At 41.3% G+C, this 18666-nt stretch overlaps 1 protein-coding gene across 1 annotated transcript in view; it reads left to right on the top strand.

Annotated features, from left to right (window-relative positions):
- Positions 1 to 18666, top strand: part of plxna4 (plexin A4) — a 241531-nt gene that overhangs the window by 11449 nt on the left and 211416 nt on the right. Inside the window, exon 2 of the mRNA XM_056367398.1 lies at positions 14112 to 15460. Coding sequence (XP_056223373.1) covers positions 14216 to 15460 — 1245 coding nt within the window. The 5' untranslated portion in view covers positions 14112 to 14215. The remainder of the gene's footprint in view (positions 1 to 14111; positions 15461 to 18666) is intronic.

The following is an 18666-nucleotide window of genomic DNA, read 5'->3' as shown; positions in this document are numbered from 1 at the left end:
TTAAGACTCTTCATCACCACTATGGATTATAAGGGAAAGCTGTAATCCATGCGCTTTGAGAAAACCAAATCAACCACTGCACTGATGAGGCTCACAGATGTGCATGGTACTCTTCTTTTGTGTGTGTGTGTGACGGAATGGGATGAAATAGGATGGATTAACATGACTGTTTTTGTCCAATAGTTTATTCCTTGTCCTTTGTACTGAGCTCTGCACAGCGCACGTGCATACACATCACGCACACATTTAATAAACATAAACACCTCCTATACTGAGCACATCTGCACACCTTGGTGTGTACCTCACAGACACCTAAAAGGAAAAAAACACTTTGTAGAAACAGAGTGAGGGATCAGAGAAAAAGCAGCAGTTTAATGTTTTATTATAATCACCACAAAGCCTTCTAAATTATCAAGCTTTCATGTCTAAGAAGTTAATCTCAGAGGTCAAGTCTGCTTTAGCTCTGTTCAGCACCAGCAAAAGAGGAAGACGGGGAAAGCAGCAGATACATACAGGTCACTGGAAAAAGGAAGAGGAAACAGAAACAGACACATATGGATGAATATAAAGAATTAAGAAAAATAAACTGTGTAACTTCCTGTGTGGTCAGTGGTTGGTGATCACTAGCTTCATTTGTCAAGACAAAACATCTGAACTGGGGCAGGTCTGATCCTGTTTACAGGGACTAAGCCAGAAAACCTGATTTAGCCAAGGGTGACTTCAGAAGCCGTTATTTTGGCATGTGAGATAATGTTATTTTTTTCCCTCCGGCGCCACACAAGCTGTAACCAGTATGAGGTAAACACCATTGTGACAGTATTATCAATGTCTTAATGTGTATGAACAGAGTAAATGATAAAGTTGTACTGGATGTTATTGGTTAGTGTCGGTTACTTGCAAACAACTGAGTGTGACTCATACAAGCTAGTACAATGATCAGTTCACATATGGCAAATTGAAAGGGTGGAAAAAGTTATAGCAAGTATTTCCAAAGGGATTATTTTGAGGCGATGTCAAGTCAATGGCATTGTGACAACAGCTGTCCGGAAATATTGGGAATGTAAGTTGTCAGTGGTTGGTTAGACAACAGAAATCTGTTGTGCTACACTGTGAAGCTGTTGTGGGTATTTGACAGTTCTGTGGACTCCTTTGTTCTGTCTGTGTGGCCACATTTAAATACAATCCATACACATTTGTTTTTTGTATTTTTATTTCCACGTGCCAATGGTTTAGATCTGTGGGTGTTCATACTGTATGTTACGGTTTAAATTTACATGTGATTTCCCCAGAGGCACCAGTATACTCTCTGGGCTTGTCTCAACCTGGATCAGTTATTTAACTCTTGTACACCCCTCCCTTAACCTGTGTGTGTGTGTGTGTGTGTGTGTGTGTGTGTGTGTGTGTGTGTGTGTGTGTGTGTGTGTGTGTGTGTCTCTGTGTGGGAGGGTTGTATATCTGTCAGTTTCTCTGCTCTACATTTTGGCATGTTGTAGCAGGAAAAAATTATTAACTTTAATAATCGCTTGATTTGCATTGATGTGTTCCAGTTCCACAGCTCTGGTATTGTTCAGGCGGGCTCACTGGAATGGCTAACTGAAAAACATAAATGGTACAAAGTCATTAATATTGGTCTTAGTCTTAGTTATCTGAGCCTTTCCTGCTATGGCATGTCAATATGTCAGCTGAGAAATATTTGGTCCTTCTTTGTCTGACTCTCACCTTTTACAGTACCCTACTTCTTCCCTCTGCCTTCAACCCATATTTTAATTGTGAAACATATTAGTGTCCCTGTACACAACTTTTCTCTGTGAAGTTACAGTTCAGCCTTTCCCCTCTTCTTCTTTGTAAAAATGGTGACAAGACTTGTTGTCGATTTGCATTTGAAATGCCTATTCTGCTCTACGCCCTGATGATTGCAAGTTCCATTTCATGGTGAATTCATTTTACCCTAACTTACCAGTTGTAGCTCTCTGTTTGGAGGGCAACCTTAAATAAGGGACACTCTAAAATATGGAAGGCATAAGGGAAGATTTATGACAGCTTTAGGTTCTACATTGATCATACAACCTCCTTTTTCCAAACAATCTCCCAATCCTTGATCAGTGTTTTCAGTAGACCTCACCATCTCACTCTCCCCATTCACATTACCTCTGCTGTATAGTCTTAAGCCGTTTTATTATGATTGGAGGCCTAAAGTGTGCTGTGTGCAAAATGAAGTGTTATAATTCCTGATTTATTACCCGCCTCAGTGGCACTGACATGCTTGGATATTGCTGAGCAAGAGAGGCAGGGAAAAGAGGAGAGCGACAGGGAAGAAAGACGAAGAGTGAAAAGCTAATATGAAAGAAGAGCTTTAAGGATGTCACCTTTGCTGGAAATCAAGTCTTACCACAATTCAGCGGGCCTGCCTACATGATGATTAAAACCTCAGAGGTCACACCATGCCTGTGTATGTGTGTGGATGTCTGCTTGGGTGGGGTTTGTTGGTGACATTGGTGTGTGTGTGTGTGTGTGCGTGTGTGTGTGTGGATAGACTACATATAAACCAAGTATATGGTTTTCTGATTTTATTGTTGTTTGCACTATAGATTGTTTCATAGTCAGACTGGCTATAGGGAGCCCCGGGAGAATTCCTGATGGGCCTCCACACTGGTGGACCAGTAAAAAAAAAAATCCAAATTTTATTGGCCCTCTCTGTGTACTTGTCATACATTCATTGGGAGTGCGCTGCGTGTGTGTTTTGGGAGTGGGCTCACATATGTAATCAACCCTCACTGACGTGGTGAGTTGAGTGTGTTGGGTTTGTATCAATGCATAATGCAGTAACTTTAACAGGGCAAATGGGAGTGGATCAAAATGAGCCATGATGCTAACATACGGGTTTGACCAATTATACATATAAAAAAAAAAAGGCCTGCATCTAATACAAGCCTGCCTTTATTTACCTTAACTGTTACCTTCTGCAGTTGAGGTAAATAAAGGCCCCTGGTCAATTTTTGAGGAAATGCAGTAGTTGAAAACTATTGAGGATCTGCTGTTAACACCCCATGATGATGTAATTGAAATTATTCACACCAGATCTTTTTGAAAGACAGCCACCAGGTAAAGTCCAACACTTAGCCGAGCAATGATTTAACTTAATCACTCACTCACTTACTCACTCACAGACATTCGCAGATGTAGCAGTGGCCAATGGTATGGTTGGTCCAGCCAAAAATACATTGGCTGATGTTACTACATAATGTGATGATAGTGATGTATCTATGATATGCTACAATTGGCCAGTAATATTGCTTCTCAGGCTCTTACACAGATAGACACAAGCACTTCACTTATCCTTTTGCAGCACCACTGGAAAAATTCTGCCTTGAAGGTGACAGACAACAAAGTCATTTCTGTGTCTTTAACCAAAACACACAGACATACACACACACAGAGCACACTACACTGATGTGTCGTGTTTCAGTGTTTTTCATACTGCAGCAAAACATCCAAAGTCATTTCAGCTTCAAGCAAACTATAACTCATAATTAATTACTGTGTCGAGAGGAAAAAGGGGATACTGGAAACCAGAGATGAGACTGAAAGAGAGGGCAAGAGAGGCAAAAGAAAAATAAGGAGGGGGGGGTCAGAAATTTCACTGTCATGGAAGAACAGAAGAGCTAAGGGAGAGCTGGAAGGAAAAGAGGTACAGGGAAAGAAGAATGGATGGATGGATGGAGAAAGAGAGGGAGGACGTGTTGCGACTTAAGATGGTGCCAGATGGAAGCGAGAGCTGATTTGTCTACACGGCCCTGCATTCCTGTCTGTCCGTTAGCTTGGGGAATAAGGGAATTGGGATAGAGAGAGAGAGAGAGAGAGGGATGGAAAAGGAGAGGGAGCTAGAGGCTTTGAATTTGTTCTATGAAAGCAGCTGTCAGACAGTGCCTAGCAACACCATTTAAGAAGGATTCTTGGCTGCATTTATAGTAATTACAGCAAAATATCTCTGCCTTTTCATTCCAAATGAGCTTATATGGCACAACATGGCTATAACTAGGGGGCAGTTTGAGGAATGATTGAGAGGATATCTTCTTTGTCAACACAAAATATGTCGTGTGTGCTTCTTTTTAAATATATATTAAAGGGAAATATTAAAGATATGCTCTGCTCTTTTCATCAACACATGAATTTTTAAGCTTTTTGAAAACACTCCATAACAGAAAGTGATTATTCATAGTATTACTTGGACCTGCAGTATCCAAGTAATGGTCATCACCTTAACCTGTATGTATACTTTCTTTTGTATTGGTTTGTTATTTTGCATCTTACACTGTTTATTAATACATGTGGATGAAGCTCTTCAATCATAATCATTTTCGTAACATCATTTGTCTTATTACAGTCCCTGATGTTCACTGATGAGTTGCTTGTGTGTCTTTGCCGGGACTTAGTCATCCTAATTGAATCCAGAGCTTCATTAAGTTCACCCTGTAAATGGTCCTCTCCGGTCACTGCTATGTGTTCTGGTCAAACCCAGAGGCTCCTCCCATTCAGGAAGTTAGACAGCGTTTAACCCAATCCCAGTGAAGCGCTGACAGCAGGCCAGCGGGCTCTTCAACAGTCCTCCTAATGACATTAGAGCCCCTTGATCTGCACTGATGATAACACACTCCACCTATCTCAGCCTGCATCAGCACCCACTACACAAAGGCCCAGCCTGAGCCAAGAATGTGTGTGTGTAGAGTTTGTCAGTGTGTGTGTTTGAGTGACCTTACTTTGGAACCAAGGACTGTTTGAGTGCCGTACTCCCTCAAGGACTCTGTCATTCCCCACTCTCGCAGTGTAGTAACCCCACTAGTGATATTGTAACCAAAGACGCAATGCAGAGATTGTTTCTGTACAGAAAACATTCTGGAGGGGCCTGACTCTGAGTGTGTGCTTAGAAAAATGAGTGTGTTTGAACCCTATTCTACTAAGGAGGATTAGTAAGTCTCAGATGTGAAAGAGGAAAAGAGGGGGAGTGGCAAAAAATGAAAGAGATTGAGCGAGGAGAGGGGATGGGCAGATGTCAGCTATTTCTCTAAAATCCAGAGGGGTTGTCCAGTTGGATCATTGCCTAGACCCCTTCTTTGAAATGCTCTGACTCACTCTAGGAGACAGAAAGATAGACAGCTAGCTCGGAAGAAAGTGAGAAAATATGTGACACAGAAATTGGGTTTATGCTTGACACACTTATACTGGATCAGTTCACTATACTTGGCAACACTTCTTTCATACAGTATCTTTTCAGGACACATATTTTTTCAGCATTTTGCCCCTTTTCTACTGCTAACTCACACTGTTTTGGGATTGTGTGGACAAGCATGTTACTTCTGATACACATGAATTCACTAGCCACTTCTTTTTATGCAGAGTTAAGGGGAAGTAACATGTGCAAACATCCATGCTATCCCACCCACCATCACACCTGGTTCCCCTTAGGAATCCTGACCAATCAGTAGGGGTCTCCACTAATGGAGCAACAAGGACATGATCCCTCACAGGCTTCCCACCTACAAACCATTGCAATTGTGTTTGGCGGGGCACCTGGCCTTTATCTCACTGTAAAAAAAATTTAAAAAAACTGTTCAAATGGTGCCATTTAAAGTAACCCGGGGCTTTGCAAAGTCATTAATACCATCATTCTGTTAGGTTAATACATTGCAACTGCTATGCAGCTGCCATGAACTGCAAAATCTGTCTGGTTAAACTAATTTCCCTTGAAAGTTGTAGGTGCAGATTTTAAAACTTGATTTAATAATTAAAAATAATATGTTATTTTCAGCGTGTTGATGCTTGTAAACACTGGGTTAATTACTACATCTGTAGTACATAATGTCTGAGGCTCTCAGTCAGTTTTCTGTCATTCATATGATATGTACCCAGTTGACAGTGGAATCCTAAGGCTTTCTTTGTAATATCAACAGCTCTGTGGTGGATTAGACCTCCTAACCCTGATCTAGACAGGGTATCTTGTGACAGTAATCCATGCTGCTAATCCACGACTTGATGTAAACACCAAGGACACCCCGCCTTCTCTCTCTATCCTCTCTGTCCTTCTTTTTTTCTTTTCTACTGCTGCCTTCCTAAGAGAGATGAGTGTGCCATCTGTTTTGTGTATCAGCAGGGGTTGGCTTAGCTTGATAGGTATGTTAGACCTGATCACTCCATCATTATTTAAGTTTTTGTCTGGAGTGTGTGTGTGTGTGTGTGTGTGTGTGTGTGTGTGTGCGCGTGTAAAAAGACCGCCCAGTTATCTACTGCACATCTTAATTTTGTCTTGATGTGCTTTATAATAACATAATTCAGCTTCAGTGATGCGTTTGTCGATGGTTGTCGTTTCCCAGAAAAGGGTTATGCCTGGCCCCAAAAGAAATAGTTTTAATTATTGAATAGGAATGAAAACAATTGTTAGTGGCTGCTACTTTTACAAATACTTGCAGAAAAATTGAAAATATAGACTCACCAAGCACTTTATTAGGAACACCATACTTGTACTGGGCACGTCGCTCTCCAAACTGCCTCAGTTCTTCGTAGCATGGATGCTACGAGATGTTGGAAACATTCCTTTGCATCGTATCATTTCTGCAGGTTTGTCAGTGCACATTCATAATGCCAATCTACCATTCTATTACATCCTAAAGATATTCTATTGGATTCTGATCTGGTGACTGGGGACACATTACTCCGTTGGGTTGTGCCATTGAAACGATGATTGATTGGTATTAATGGGCCAAAAGCGTGCCAAGAAGACAATTCTCATGCCATTACACTTGCACTACCAGCCTGGACTGTTGACACAAGGCAGGTTGGGTCCATGGATTCATGCTGTTGACACTAAATTCTGACCTTACCATCTGCTGTTGTAGCCAGTGTTGTGCATGAATACACTGAATTGGCGCCTTCATTGAATATGCCCATGTTTGTAGTGAATGGATAACTGAACATATGCATTTGCAACTAGTGAATATGAGTGTGAAGGTGGTAGTAATGCACCAAAAAGCTGTTCTCCAACTGCCAAAACACATCAGAGGAAGAACTGTGCTTTACAGCAGCACCTGAGGATTTACAGCACCTGGTCTGGCTACTTTGATGTTTGATGTGAACATTAACTGACCTATATCTGTATGATTTTATGCATTGCACTGCTACAACATGATTGGCTGATTGGATAATTGCATGAATAAGCAGGTGTTCTTTTTGGGGAAAAAAAGTGCTTACTGAGTGTATGTTAAGGGACAAAAGTGGAATAGCATGATTTCAAGATATAACAAAAGCAACCTTTTAGACGTAAAGGTGCTAAATCCATATAAGGACATGCATGGTTGCATTGCATTGAATTAGTGCTACATTCGTGTCTGCATTCATAAGGAGACTTGTACTCATTTGTATGTACATTTTTGTCCATACTTTCAAGAAGTATATAATTGGATTTGTGTGAGAGAGAGTGTATGTTCAGGTTGTCAGACTGGTGATAATGAGTCAGGAATCCTCCTGTGCTCTGTCCCTTGCTAATTCTCTTATTCCTTCAGGCAGGCAAGGTGTCTTGTATTTGTTGTTGTTTGGGTTCGCTCTTAGCTACAGCTTCTCCGGAGCGGCATGCGTGCATAAGCAGAGGCCTGGGCTTTCCCCCCCAGCCACCAACAAGCTGCAAAAGCCTCAGTTTACTTTGCTGTAGTTTAACTTGGTTTTTGCCAATGTTGTAGTGAGGTGGGGCATTATGTGCTGTTGTTGGTGCCAAGGTATAATGCCAGTTTGTGTGTGTGCTGAGGGGCATTCCTGCTTTGTATGCTTTCGGTGTTTGTGTATTTTATGCAGAAGTGTCAAGCTGGGGTGTGTATCGTGTTGTGGTCTGCATTGTGTCTGTGTGTGGATTGCTGTTTGTGTGTGTGTGCGTGCATGCTTGCATTCGTGACTATGATTATGCTGGATGAGTGCAGGGACACTGTTTTCCTCCACTCCCAGTGTGTGGCTGCAATGCAGAGTGATGCTTATTCCTCTGATCAGTGCCAGAGCTCAGCAGGGGAGGGAGATGGGTGGAGGATTTTGGGGGGTGGCTTCATCACTCCAGTCAGTACATCTACTGATCTGGGACACACATCTCTGTCTGCTTGTTTTCTCTCTCTCTCTCTCTCTCCCTCCCTCTCCCTCTTCTTCTCCCCCCCCCCTCCCTTGCTCACTAGTTTTTGCTCCCTTTGGTGTCAAAGTCACACTGAGTCTCATACTTGTACAACAATTACTACTTCTGCTACAACTACCACTAATAGTACTACAACTGTAACTACTCATTTTCTTTTTTGCTACTAGTACACCACATCCTGACCCAAACCGTTTCATCCAAACCATTCAGGACTCATGCATGTCTCATTATTACAACTTGGAATCCCAGTGCTTAGTGAACTGACAAGCAGTGGGACATGAGAGATGTAACCAAGCTCCCAGACAGACCTCATGGTAGCAGTTCATCTCATAAGAGCAGGTTCATAGCCTAAAGCAGTACTACTACCACCATCCTGACCCTGCCAGCTGATATCAGATCAACCAGAAAGGTGCACGCCCAATACACAGAACGAATGAGCACAAATGGACAGAGTAGTGACTGACAGCACTATTCCCAAAGGGGCCAAAGCCACAAAATAACCAAGAAAACAGAGAAAAAGAAAAACAGTCAAGCATTCATTTACAGAAAATAAGTGTAAATTTTACTGTACTCTACAGTATAGGCAGCTGCTCTTATTATTCTTAAAATGACTTATGAAATAAAACCTGTGGAAGTGAACCATAGGGTTTCAAATGACAGAATAGATTATTGATTTGCTCAAGTAAGTCATTCTAGAGTTTAGAGGCTCTGAAAGCAGAAGTTTGTTCACCTTTGGTCATTGATTTATAGTTTGGAAACACAAGCAGGGCTTTGCTGAGCATCTTTAAGACTGATAAGGTTAGTTGAGGGTTAAAGTGAGGGTCAAGCTACTATTTAACTTCTATTCACCCTCTACTACCTACTCTGACTACTGTTTATGTGCTAGTCCATGGAGTTCTTTAACAATAGTCAACAAAGTCTTAAAATAAATTGCAAATATAGCTGGATGCAAGTGCTGAACTCTTCATTTGGTCTCAGTGGAGATCCCAGCTACAACATCCACTACAAGCAAGTTTTTTCTCTGACTATCTTACATCGATCTGTCCATCCATCCATCATCCCCTCTGTCTCCCCATTCTAAACAATTGGGACTCAGCACTGAGTGCACCTTCTTGTAGCTAGAGCAAGACATGCTCTTAACATCTATGTTACTTCTCTCAAACCTCACTGACCTTTCTCTCTTTTCACTTTGTATGGCTGGGTCCTCTGCTTTTCTCCACATTCTGTTCTTCTGTCTCTTAAACCTTTGCCACCATTGTGCCTCTGTGCCTCGTTCAAGTCTATTTACTTGTTATGCAGTTGTTTTAATTGTTGTCTATATACTGTATCTGCTATAGCAACTGTCATTTATTCACTTCCTCTCACCCTGTGACAGATTACCCTAGATAAGTGTGCAAAAAGCTGTATTTTTTTCTTCATGAATACAAAGGATTATGTGTAATTACTCTAGTTCTTACTCACTCATAATCTCCTAATCCCATTTGACTCATAGTGTGTTTTATGAATGTGATAGTTATTTTTGAACATTTTTTACACTGTGAGAAGTTAAGCTGTTTACCAAAGACTTTGACAGTTTCTTCATTTCCAAGTCATTTCTTCAACATAAATGTCTTGCCCCCCCCCCCTCAGTCCCCAGCACTATAAATAGAAGGAGATTATTTTGTCGAGGCTTGCTTTTTGTTGTGTCTTCTCCAATTGTCATGTCTGGCCTTGGCTCTCCATTACTCAATCATTGCCAAAGCAAAAATGGCTCCTGACATATCCATAATAGCTTTGCCTAATACTGTTGTCCCTGAAATTAGCTTTGCAGCATCAAAATACTTTAGCTGAAACAGGGCAATTTGGAGCAGTTGATCTTTCAACTTAACTGGTTGTTTGTGTGTTGTCTGAGGTTTTGAGCAATACTTTTGACAGCTAGACTAAATGTACTGCATATGTGAGAGATCGAATAGAAAAACTGTCATCTGCTTTAGTGGGGTGGGGGTGGGGTGGTGGGGGGGCACATTTTATCCATGTGCCAAAACATTTCTGGTGTGTTGCCATGTCAATGCCACTTCACCTGATGGAGCTCAGACACATCAACTAATTCTCTTCTCTTCTCTTCTCTTCTCTTCTCTTCTCTTCTCTTCTCTTCTCTTCTCTTCTCTTCTCTTCTCTTCTCTTCTCTTCTCTTCTCTTCTCTTTTCACATATTTTTAAATGTAAATGCAGTTTCACAGTTTGAGCCCCCTGGCTGGCAACTGACAGCCTTAAGGACAGAGAAAAATGAAACAGGAAAACAAAAACATCCCAATTATTTTCTAAACACTGAGCTCAAACTCAGTTTTGATTCTCACAGATGGTGATAATGCACACACACACTCCTGTTTTTGCCCACATTTCCAGTGATACTGGAAGTGTGTAAGGAAAGAGTGTGGTGCTAATCATCGTGAATTCATTAGCACTCTTTGATGTCTATGGGGCTGTGAATGTGTGATTGTGTATGTGTTTGTGTCAGCCAGCCCAGAGCAGCCAGCTACGCACTCAGGTCACACAACTTAAAGCTCCCTATATCTTTTTCATCCCATCTGCCATACTTGCTTGCTAGTTTTTTGGATATTACACAGTTTCACAAACTTCCACTAGTTTGTCAACTTTTTATATAACTATCAGTCAAAGCAAGCGTGAGTGATTCATTTTATAAGGTGGATAAACTATTTGATCGATGTAATTAAGGTATTTTACTTTCATGCTGTAATTTCATCTTGATCTCAAACGTGATCACCTTCTGTTCTTTTTACCAGCAATATTACCTCTTTTAATATGCATATATAAGAGCAGCCAAGGGAAAAGGCATGTACTAATGGCACACAACAGGATAAAGATAAACTATGTGTTAGAATAATCAGTCCCTCTGTGTGTGTGTCTGTATAAATCCTCGGAACCATAGCAAGCTTTAATTAATGGCGCTTGATGATCAGCAGGCAAAGGCAAACAGAAACTAAACGAGCTTGCCCCCCCGTCAGGGAGGATAATTGCATTCCACCAACAGATTCATGTGGCAGACACACTGCCATTGCAGGGTACCACTGATGAGGATGTTTTGTTTTTTTTTCTTTTTTTCTTTTCTTTCAGGGTTTCAGTGTTTCATGTTTGCAAAACTCCCATATATTTCTCAAGGGAGACTTCTGGGAGCCTTTCCTTTCTCTTGTTTTTTGTTTTGTTTTTTGGATGTGAGTGTGGTGGTGTTCATACCCATGAGGATAGTTGGATGTGAAGGTGACATAACGGCCTCTCCCTCTGTCTGTCACTACGTCTCACGCCCTTTCTTTCCCTCTTAGTCTCCTTTTTTCTTACTTCCTTCCTCTCTGTCTCTTTTTCTATTAATAAAAACAGCTGAATAAAGTTGTCTGGGAATTTCAGAGGAATACTTTGTTATGGCTGTCCCTCCTGCTAGGTAAATGAGAGGTGGGAGCTCCTGTACTGTTCCCTGTGTGAGATTAATATGCAGCTCCCCTTTTATTTTTAGAGGAACATTACGAGCTCACTGTCCTGTCATTACTCCTCAAGTAGCAGCAGCAGCTTCGGCCAGCACCTTTATCTAAACCTCTGCCTCTCTCTTTTACGCCTGCCCTCTCAATAATGGCTGGACACAACAGGAGAAACTCCTGAAAAAATCTTTCTAACTATGTTATTTGTGTGTGTATTTTTTTGGTCAGACTCTCATGTGTATTTTTTAACAGAAACTCTTTACTTTTGCAACAGAATTTTGTCACCGTTAGTTTGTGATTGTGTACTTGTTTCAGTAATTTTGTCCACAGCCTATATTTCTCTACTCCTGTCTCTCCCTTTACCCACCTTATGCCTTCGCTATAGCTATGTTAATGATTACTCTTTGACTCACACTCATCCTTGCACAAACACACACATCTGAGGACATATCACCTTTTGTATCTCTATCAGTTTTTATCCCTCTCATTATCCTCTCTGGTCCTCTTATCATGTGCTAGGAGGCTGTCTGCTCTGTTCTTTCTGTCTTTCTCTGCCTGCCAGGAGATGGCGGGGAGATTGGTAAGATTGCAGTGGGGTTGCATTTGACATCACCACAACTTGTGATTGCTTGGATATGAACCTGAGGAGAGATCTGTGGCAGGATAATGTCAGGTAGTGCCATCATTTATGGGAGCAAGCGTTCATAGTGATCATACTAAAAAGACGACAGACTTATTTTTCGAGTTTGCAAACTTAAAATGGGAATATTACGCTAAAATGAATAAATGAAAATAATGGAAAAAGGTAATTTTTGGTATTTTAAAGCTATGACAAGAAAATCTTTTTGGCTAAGACATGAAAATATTGGATTTTTTTCATATTTCATTTTTATTTCATTTGTACTATTTTTTAGCAGTCACAGTTTAGCTAAAACACACCATGGCACTGTTCAGTAAAACTATCTGTTTTGCTAATGGAGATTTGATGTGACAGACAAGCTCTGACATAGCTCTACTATGTGACACTTCAAAGTGTTTCTGTCTTCACCCTGTACCTCTCACACAACAGCACACAGATTATAAACTGAATTAGAAAAAAAAATGTTATTACTTGTACTATTTTGACATATTGACCATACTGTAAGCACCATGCACAATACACCTGTTACAAGTTAATACCTTGATCGCAGTTGCAAACCCTGTTTTTAATTTTATTGTTCTGATTAAAATTTGATGTTAGAATCGATTTTGTATATTTTTACGCACAATGAATTGGTATATGTAGGAATACAAGTATTTCTAGTATAGTATTTTCATATCACAATGATGATGTTGGTTTCAGTATAATGTCGGATCACTAAACCAGAATAACATTGTGACATTTCAATGCAAGATATGATTTGGATTAGTGTTGCAGAACTTTCTTACGTGTGTGTCTGTAAAACTAATACCCTGATACTACCTATGTGAACACTACTCCTCATGATATCCGGCTTGCCACTGGAGAGATCTAATGAGCAAGCGACACACACAGGGGACCGCCATGTTTACAGGAAATGCTGTCATTTCCTCTTGATAATCCGTGCTTGTATGCATCTTGTACTGTGTGCAAGGTACTTTGAAAGTATAGATATAACAGTGCAACCCACTGCATGCAAAATTTCCATTAAGTGGCATAGTTTTACATTTATTTCTGTGTATTTGTGTGTGCACCTGTCTGTTGTGGCTTTATTTGTATTGCTGAGACTTTGCAAATGACCCAAAGACTATAGGGAAATGTATTTCTGCAGCCGCTTGCATTTCCTCCCTAATTGTTACTTTTCTGCCCATAACCCTCCCACTTTGTGAGTGTGAGTGTGTGTGTGTGTGTCTGTGTAGGTGTGTAGGTATGTTTAAAGAGAGAAAGAAGGTCCTTTTCTCTCTGCTAGCAGTGTCAGCAGGTGAGCAGCCCTATTGGGAGAAAAGAGAGAAATCGCCAAAGCATGCAAATTGCTACTCCGAGGGGAGAATCAATTAGGTGCATAGCAGCCGGAGCAGAAAGGCAAGGAGGGGCGGAGAGGGGCAGGGGTCCATGCAGAGAGATGGTGCAGAGCCATGCTGATCACCTCCTCTGAGACAATGCATTACTCCTCTTCTGTCCCTTTCTCAATCCATGAACTGATCCTACTGGCTGAAGCTCTCTTCGCACTTTGATTTCTCTCTTTGAAATCTCTACTGCGCTCTAGCCTCATTCTTTCTTTTTGTCTTGCCCATTTCTTCTCCAATTATAGATTGTTCTAGAGTCCCTCATGTTTGGCCTCTTCACTGGTTTTCCTCATTGTTTTTTGTAATGAAGTTTTGCTTTAATATGTGCCAGATAGGACTTAAACAGTGACCACATAATGTCTTCATATGTATAATTTATATCTATTAATACCATGTGACAGTTGCCTTGAATGTAATTTGCTGGTTGTGACAGAAGTTTGTCTCTTTCTTCTTTAGGTACATAATGTCCTCCATCTCAAGAGAGGCTTGATCCTGATTGGCCGACAGTACTGGTCTGTGCCTCGTTCCCTCGCCTCACTGCTCCCACCGTCAGCACAGCCATGACAGCCCTCACCAGGACATGGACCTGCTTTTTTGTATGCTGCTTCCTGTTTAGTCTGGCGCTTCATGTGACATCACAAACAGTGGTGCAAGCCCCACAGGCTCACAGTGCCGGCTCCCAGGTGATCACAGTGTCCCTTCAGGAGGAGGAGTATGCATCATTTCATGCTGAGAACCCTGAGTGGACATTCAACCATCTGGCTGTGGACTATCGCAATGGCAATGTTTATTTGGGAGCCGTCAATCGCATATACAAACTGTCTCCGGGCTTGGAGGTGCAGGTATCCCATGAGACTGGCCCAGATGATGACAACCGCAAGTGCTACCCACCACGTATTGTCCAGCCATGCAGTGAGCCGTTGACACTCACCAACAATGTCAACAAGATGCTTCTGATGGACTATCGGGAGAACCGGCTGCTGGCATGTGGCAGCCTCTACCAGGGCATCTGCAAACTCCTCCGTCTAGATGACCTCTTCAAACTAGGAGAGCCCTTCCACAAGAAGGAGCACTACCTCTCTGGTGTCAATGAAAGTGGCTCTGTGTTTGGCGTCATTGTTTCATATGGCAATGCCTCTCCGGACATGCTGTTTGTAGCCACAGCAGTGGATGGCAAGCCAGAGTATTTCCCTACCATCTCTAGCCGCAAGTTGGCCAGAAACTCAGAGGAGGATGGCATGTTTGCCTATGTCTTCCACGATGAGTTTGTGGCCTCTATGATTAAGATCCCTTCAGACACTTTCACTGTCATCCCAGACTTTGACATATACTACATCTATGGCTTTGCCAGTGGGAACTTTGTCTACTTTCTGACTTTACAGCCTGAAATGGGGGGTGGCCCGACTACTGGATCCTCCTCTGCTGGGCGGGAGCAGGTCTACACTTCCAAGATAGTCCGCCTTTGTAAGGCAGACACCGCCTTCAACTCCTATGTGGAGGTGCCCATTGGATGCATTAGTGGCAACGTGGAGTACCGATTACTTGAGGCGGCCTACTTGTCCAAAGCTGGTGCTATCCTGGCACGCTCACTAGATGTGGCACCGGATGACGATGTATTGTTTGCTGTCTTCTCGAAAGGCCAGAAGAGACGTCCACGTCAGGCCTCCCAGGACTCTGCACTGTGCGTTTTCTCTCTGCGGAAGATCAATGAGAAAATCAAGGAGAGGCTGCAGTCCTGCTATAAGGGTGAGGGCACGCTGGACCTGGCTTGGCTCAAAGTCAAAGATATCCCCTGCAGCAGTGCGGTGAGTACTACTATAATACACACATTTTGTGAGTTTGTAAGTAAACAAATTTAATGACACTGTGGAAGTACAAAAACAATATATAGATTTTGAAGAAGAGCAATCGCTACAAATGTTTATAATCCAGTTTAGAATAGCAGGACTGTATCAGAAGATCATATTTATTTCCCACATACTGTGCATGCACAGTTATACAAATTATGTGGTATTACATCCAGAACAGCAGGTGTCGAGCATTTATGTGTAAAGCAGAACTGAACAAACACACTCATTGAGGAAAAGGTAATTTGTAAGACTGCATTAAGGAAAACAAATCACCAATGATTTCTTATTGTTTCAATAATTTCTAATTGAGGGACGCTACAAGTGAGGATCTCTGGAGGAAAATCAGTTGTGAAGGCTCTATGCCATGTTACTATAATGAGCTTGGGTGCACTGTGGGAGGCCTTCGTGAACACAGTGTTCTTGGGTGGGTTCACGCTCCATCCCATAACGATGAGATGTTAACCATCCACTGCCTCTTTTAATCCTTTCACCCTTTAAACAATGCAGCTGAATGCTCAGCCAAATTACCATAATTCTATTCTCCATAACAGCATTACAAATTCAGTGATTCAGTTCATTTGATTTCTCACTTTGTGCGCATAAAAAAACAAGGTTAAATTGGGTGGTGCATGTTTAGAACACCTTCACAAGTAGCCATAGCTATTTCATGCATTTTTTTCTTGATCTCATAGTACATCATTAATAAAATCGGCCAACCTCAAGAAATAGAAAAATTACTTTGATCACACTGAATTGTTAGTTATCATGTTCTTCTACATAAGAAGCATGGATAAATGAACCATGGGCTCACTTGCCAATTTTGAGTTCAGAGAGGTGTAGTTAATGGGTTGAAATAAGACCTCACTGAAGTGGTCTGATTTGCAGAATATAGATCAGTTAAATGTCTACTGTTGCAGCTGGATGGTTTCAGTGCATTGATTATTATTTAATTAACAATGCAACCTATAGATAATCTGTGAAACTGCATGTACAGTATTTCTATACTTAATGAAATAAAGGCACAACTTGCGTTCCACCTCCATAAGCTTTGTAGTATTGGATAACTGAATGAATATACTGGTGGGCAAAGACTAAAATATTTTAACAAGAAATATAATCATTGAAACGACAAATAGTGTCTTCCTCACTCAGGCCAGTAATCCATATTATCCACAAGAGCATCAAAGGGAAATTTATACAGCTACATCACTTCTAACAAGATTTTGATCGCTTGGTCATGGTCATATTTCAGAAACATAAATTTGATCCTCTCATTGCCTAGTCCATATTGCTCTGACCTTAGCAGTGCACTATCTCAAGACATTGTGAAATTGACCCTCTCCTGTGTTTGGTTCTGGAATCACGGTGTTTATCTATTAATCTGTCTCTGGCACGGCACACGTGCCGGGGCGCCTTTGTCTGCTGCTTGAGGGCCTGATAAATCATGCCTGGGGTGAACTGTCAGCAGGGAGAGGAAGCGTGAGGGAGCACACAGGGGTTAGTGCTGAGGAATGATGCCATTTCAGCATGCGCCACAGTATCGCCACCACCACCGCATAAATTAGACCCTGCTGAACAAGTGACGGTGGACTCTGCAGGAGATAAATGAGTTCTGACACACATACACACACATGCCACCACAATTGTAAGTATGGCTTCTGCGGAGATGGAGATGGTGGCTTTTAGAGGCTGAGAAATGTTTTTTATAAAGTAGAGTAATGGAAAAAAAAAACTTCTGAACACTTATTAAGTGATTTGTTAAAATGCAGATCAGATAATTCTAGGCTGCTTTAGAGTGGAGCTGACGCTTAAGCCATAAAAATGTGGACACACTACACGGACAAATCAGAAGTTGAAGGCCTATTGCTTGAGCATTAGTAAATTAATAGACGTAATACATGGCCATATATATTCCCTAGTAGTTTTTTTCACAATGAGAACATGTTAAATGTTAAGATAGAGGGTTGTGGGGAAACATAACGGTGTGTGTCTGTGATGCATGGTTGTCTTTCTAATATCTCATGTTTGATTTTTATGAAATGTTGGTTGTTAGTCTCTGATTAATTCCTTTGCTACTTTAAATGATGCATGACTGGGAGCGCGATGTCTCCCATATCATCAGAAATACGCTTTGAATTTATCATTCACATCCTCTCTCCTGGAAACACGCATGCATGCACGCACACACACTTGCACACATGCACGCATTCACACACGTACAAAACCGTAAATATACCAAACAAGGTTACTTGAATTGTGAATGGCAGACTGCTTTTTAGGATCCTGCACTCACAAGAGACACTAATTGTGGAGTTCCACAGCCACATAAATATCTAATAAGGGTCTTTGTCACTGTCTTACAACTCTCTACAGAATAGAATTCGATTCTATTTGTGGTGGTAGCTTTCTTAATTATTAAATAATAACATATATATGGTCCTCCACTGCAAATATTTTAATTGCCAGGTGCTTTAAGACAACCAATTAACTGAACAATATTCAAAGTTCCATTGCTTCGTGTTGTGTCAAACAAATAACAGGCCACACCAACCGACCAAGTTGGTTGTTTACATATTGTGATTGACCAGTGAGCTGAGAGCAGCAAGCCCAACACATGCAAGTAGCAGGCTGTGATGCGCACCTCGAATGACAGGCACACAGAGAGGGCAGATAAAGAGACTGACAGGGACGGTAAAAACTTAATGGATTTTTTCACGGTCCACTGACCCACCGATGCATTGCTCCCGATGGCCAGCCCGTCTATGACAGACGGATGTTTGTGAGAGAGAGGGAGGGACAGGGCCAAAGAGAGTCTGAGCGAATAAATGCGCTGTGCACATCTGTACAGTGAAATTAGATTTTATCATTTAAAATAGTCAAAAAACAAACTGAAAATATTTATGTGGTGGTCAATGTCGATATTGTGCCAGGCTGCCAAAAAAATCAATGTATGGGAGACACTGTATACTGTATGTGGACAATGTGTGCAGCTGACTTTTCAGATACAATATATATTTTTTAAATTTAATGTAACCTATTAAATATGAGCTGAAGTTGGGTTTAAAATCAAACTCTAAAATTCCATGTCTAGTGAAAAGCTCCATTTAAATGTTCAGATTCTTCAATTCCTTAAAGGGATTCTGGCCCATATTTACACCTTA

The sequence above is a fragment of the Seriola aureovittata genome, chromosome 22 (assembly GCF_021018895.1).
Source record: "Seriola aureovittata isolate HTS-2021-v1 ecotype China chromosome 22, ASM2101889v1, whole genome shotgun sequence".
In the NCBI taxonomy this organism is placed as follows: Eukaryota; Metazoa; Chordata; class Actinopteri; order Carangiformes; family Carangidae; genus Seriola; species Seriola aureovittata.
This window is presented reverse-complemented; position numbering and strand designations above follow the sequence as displayed.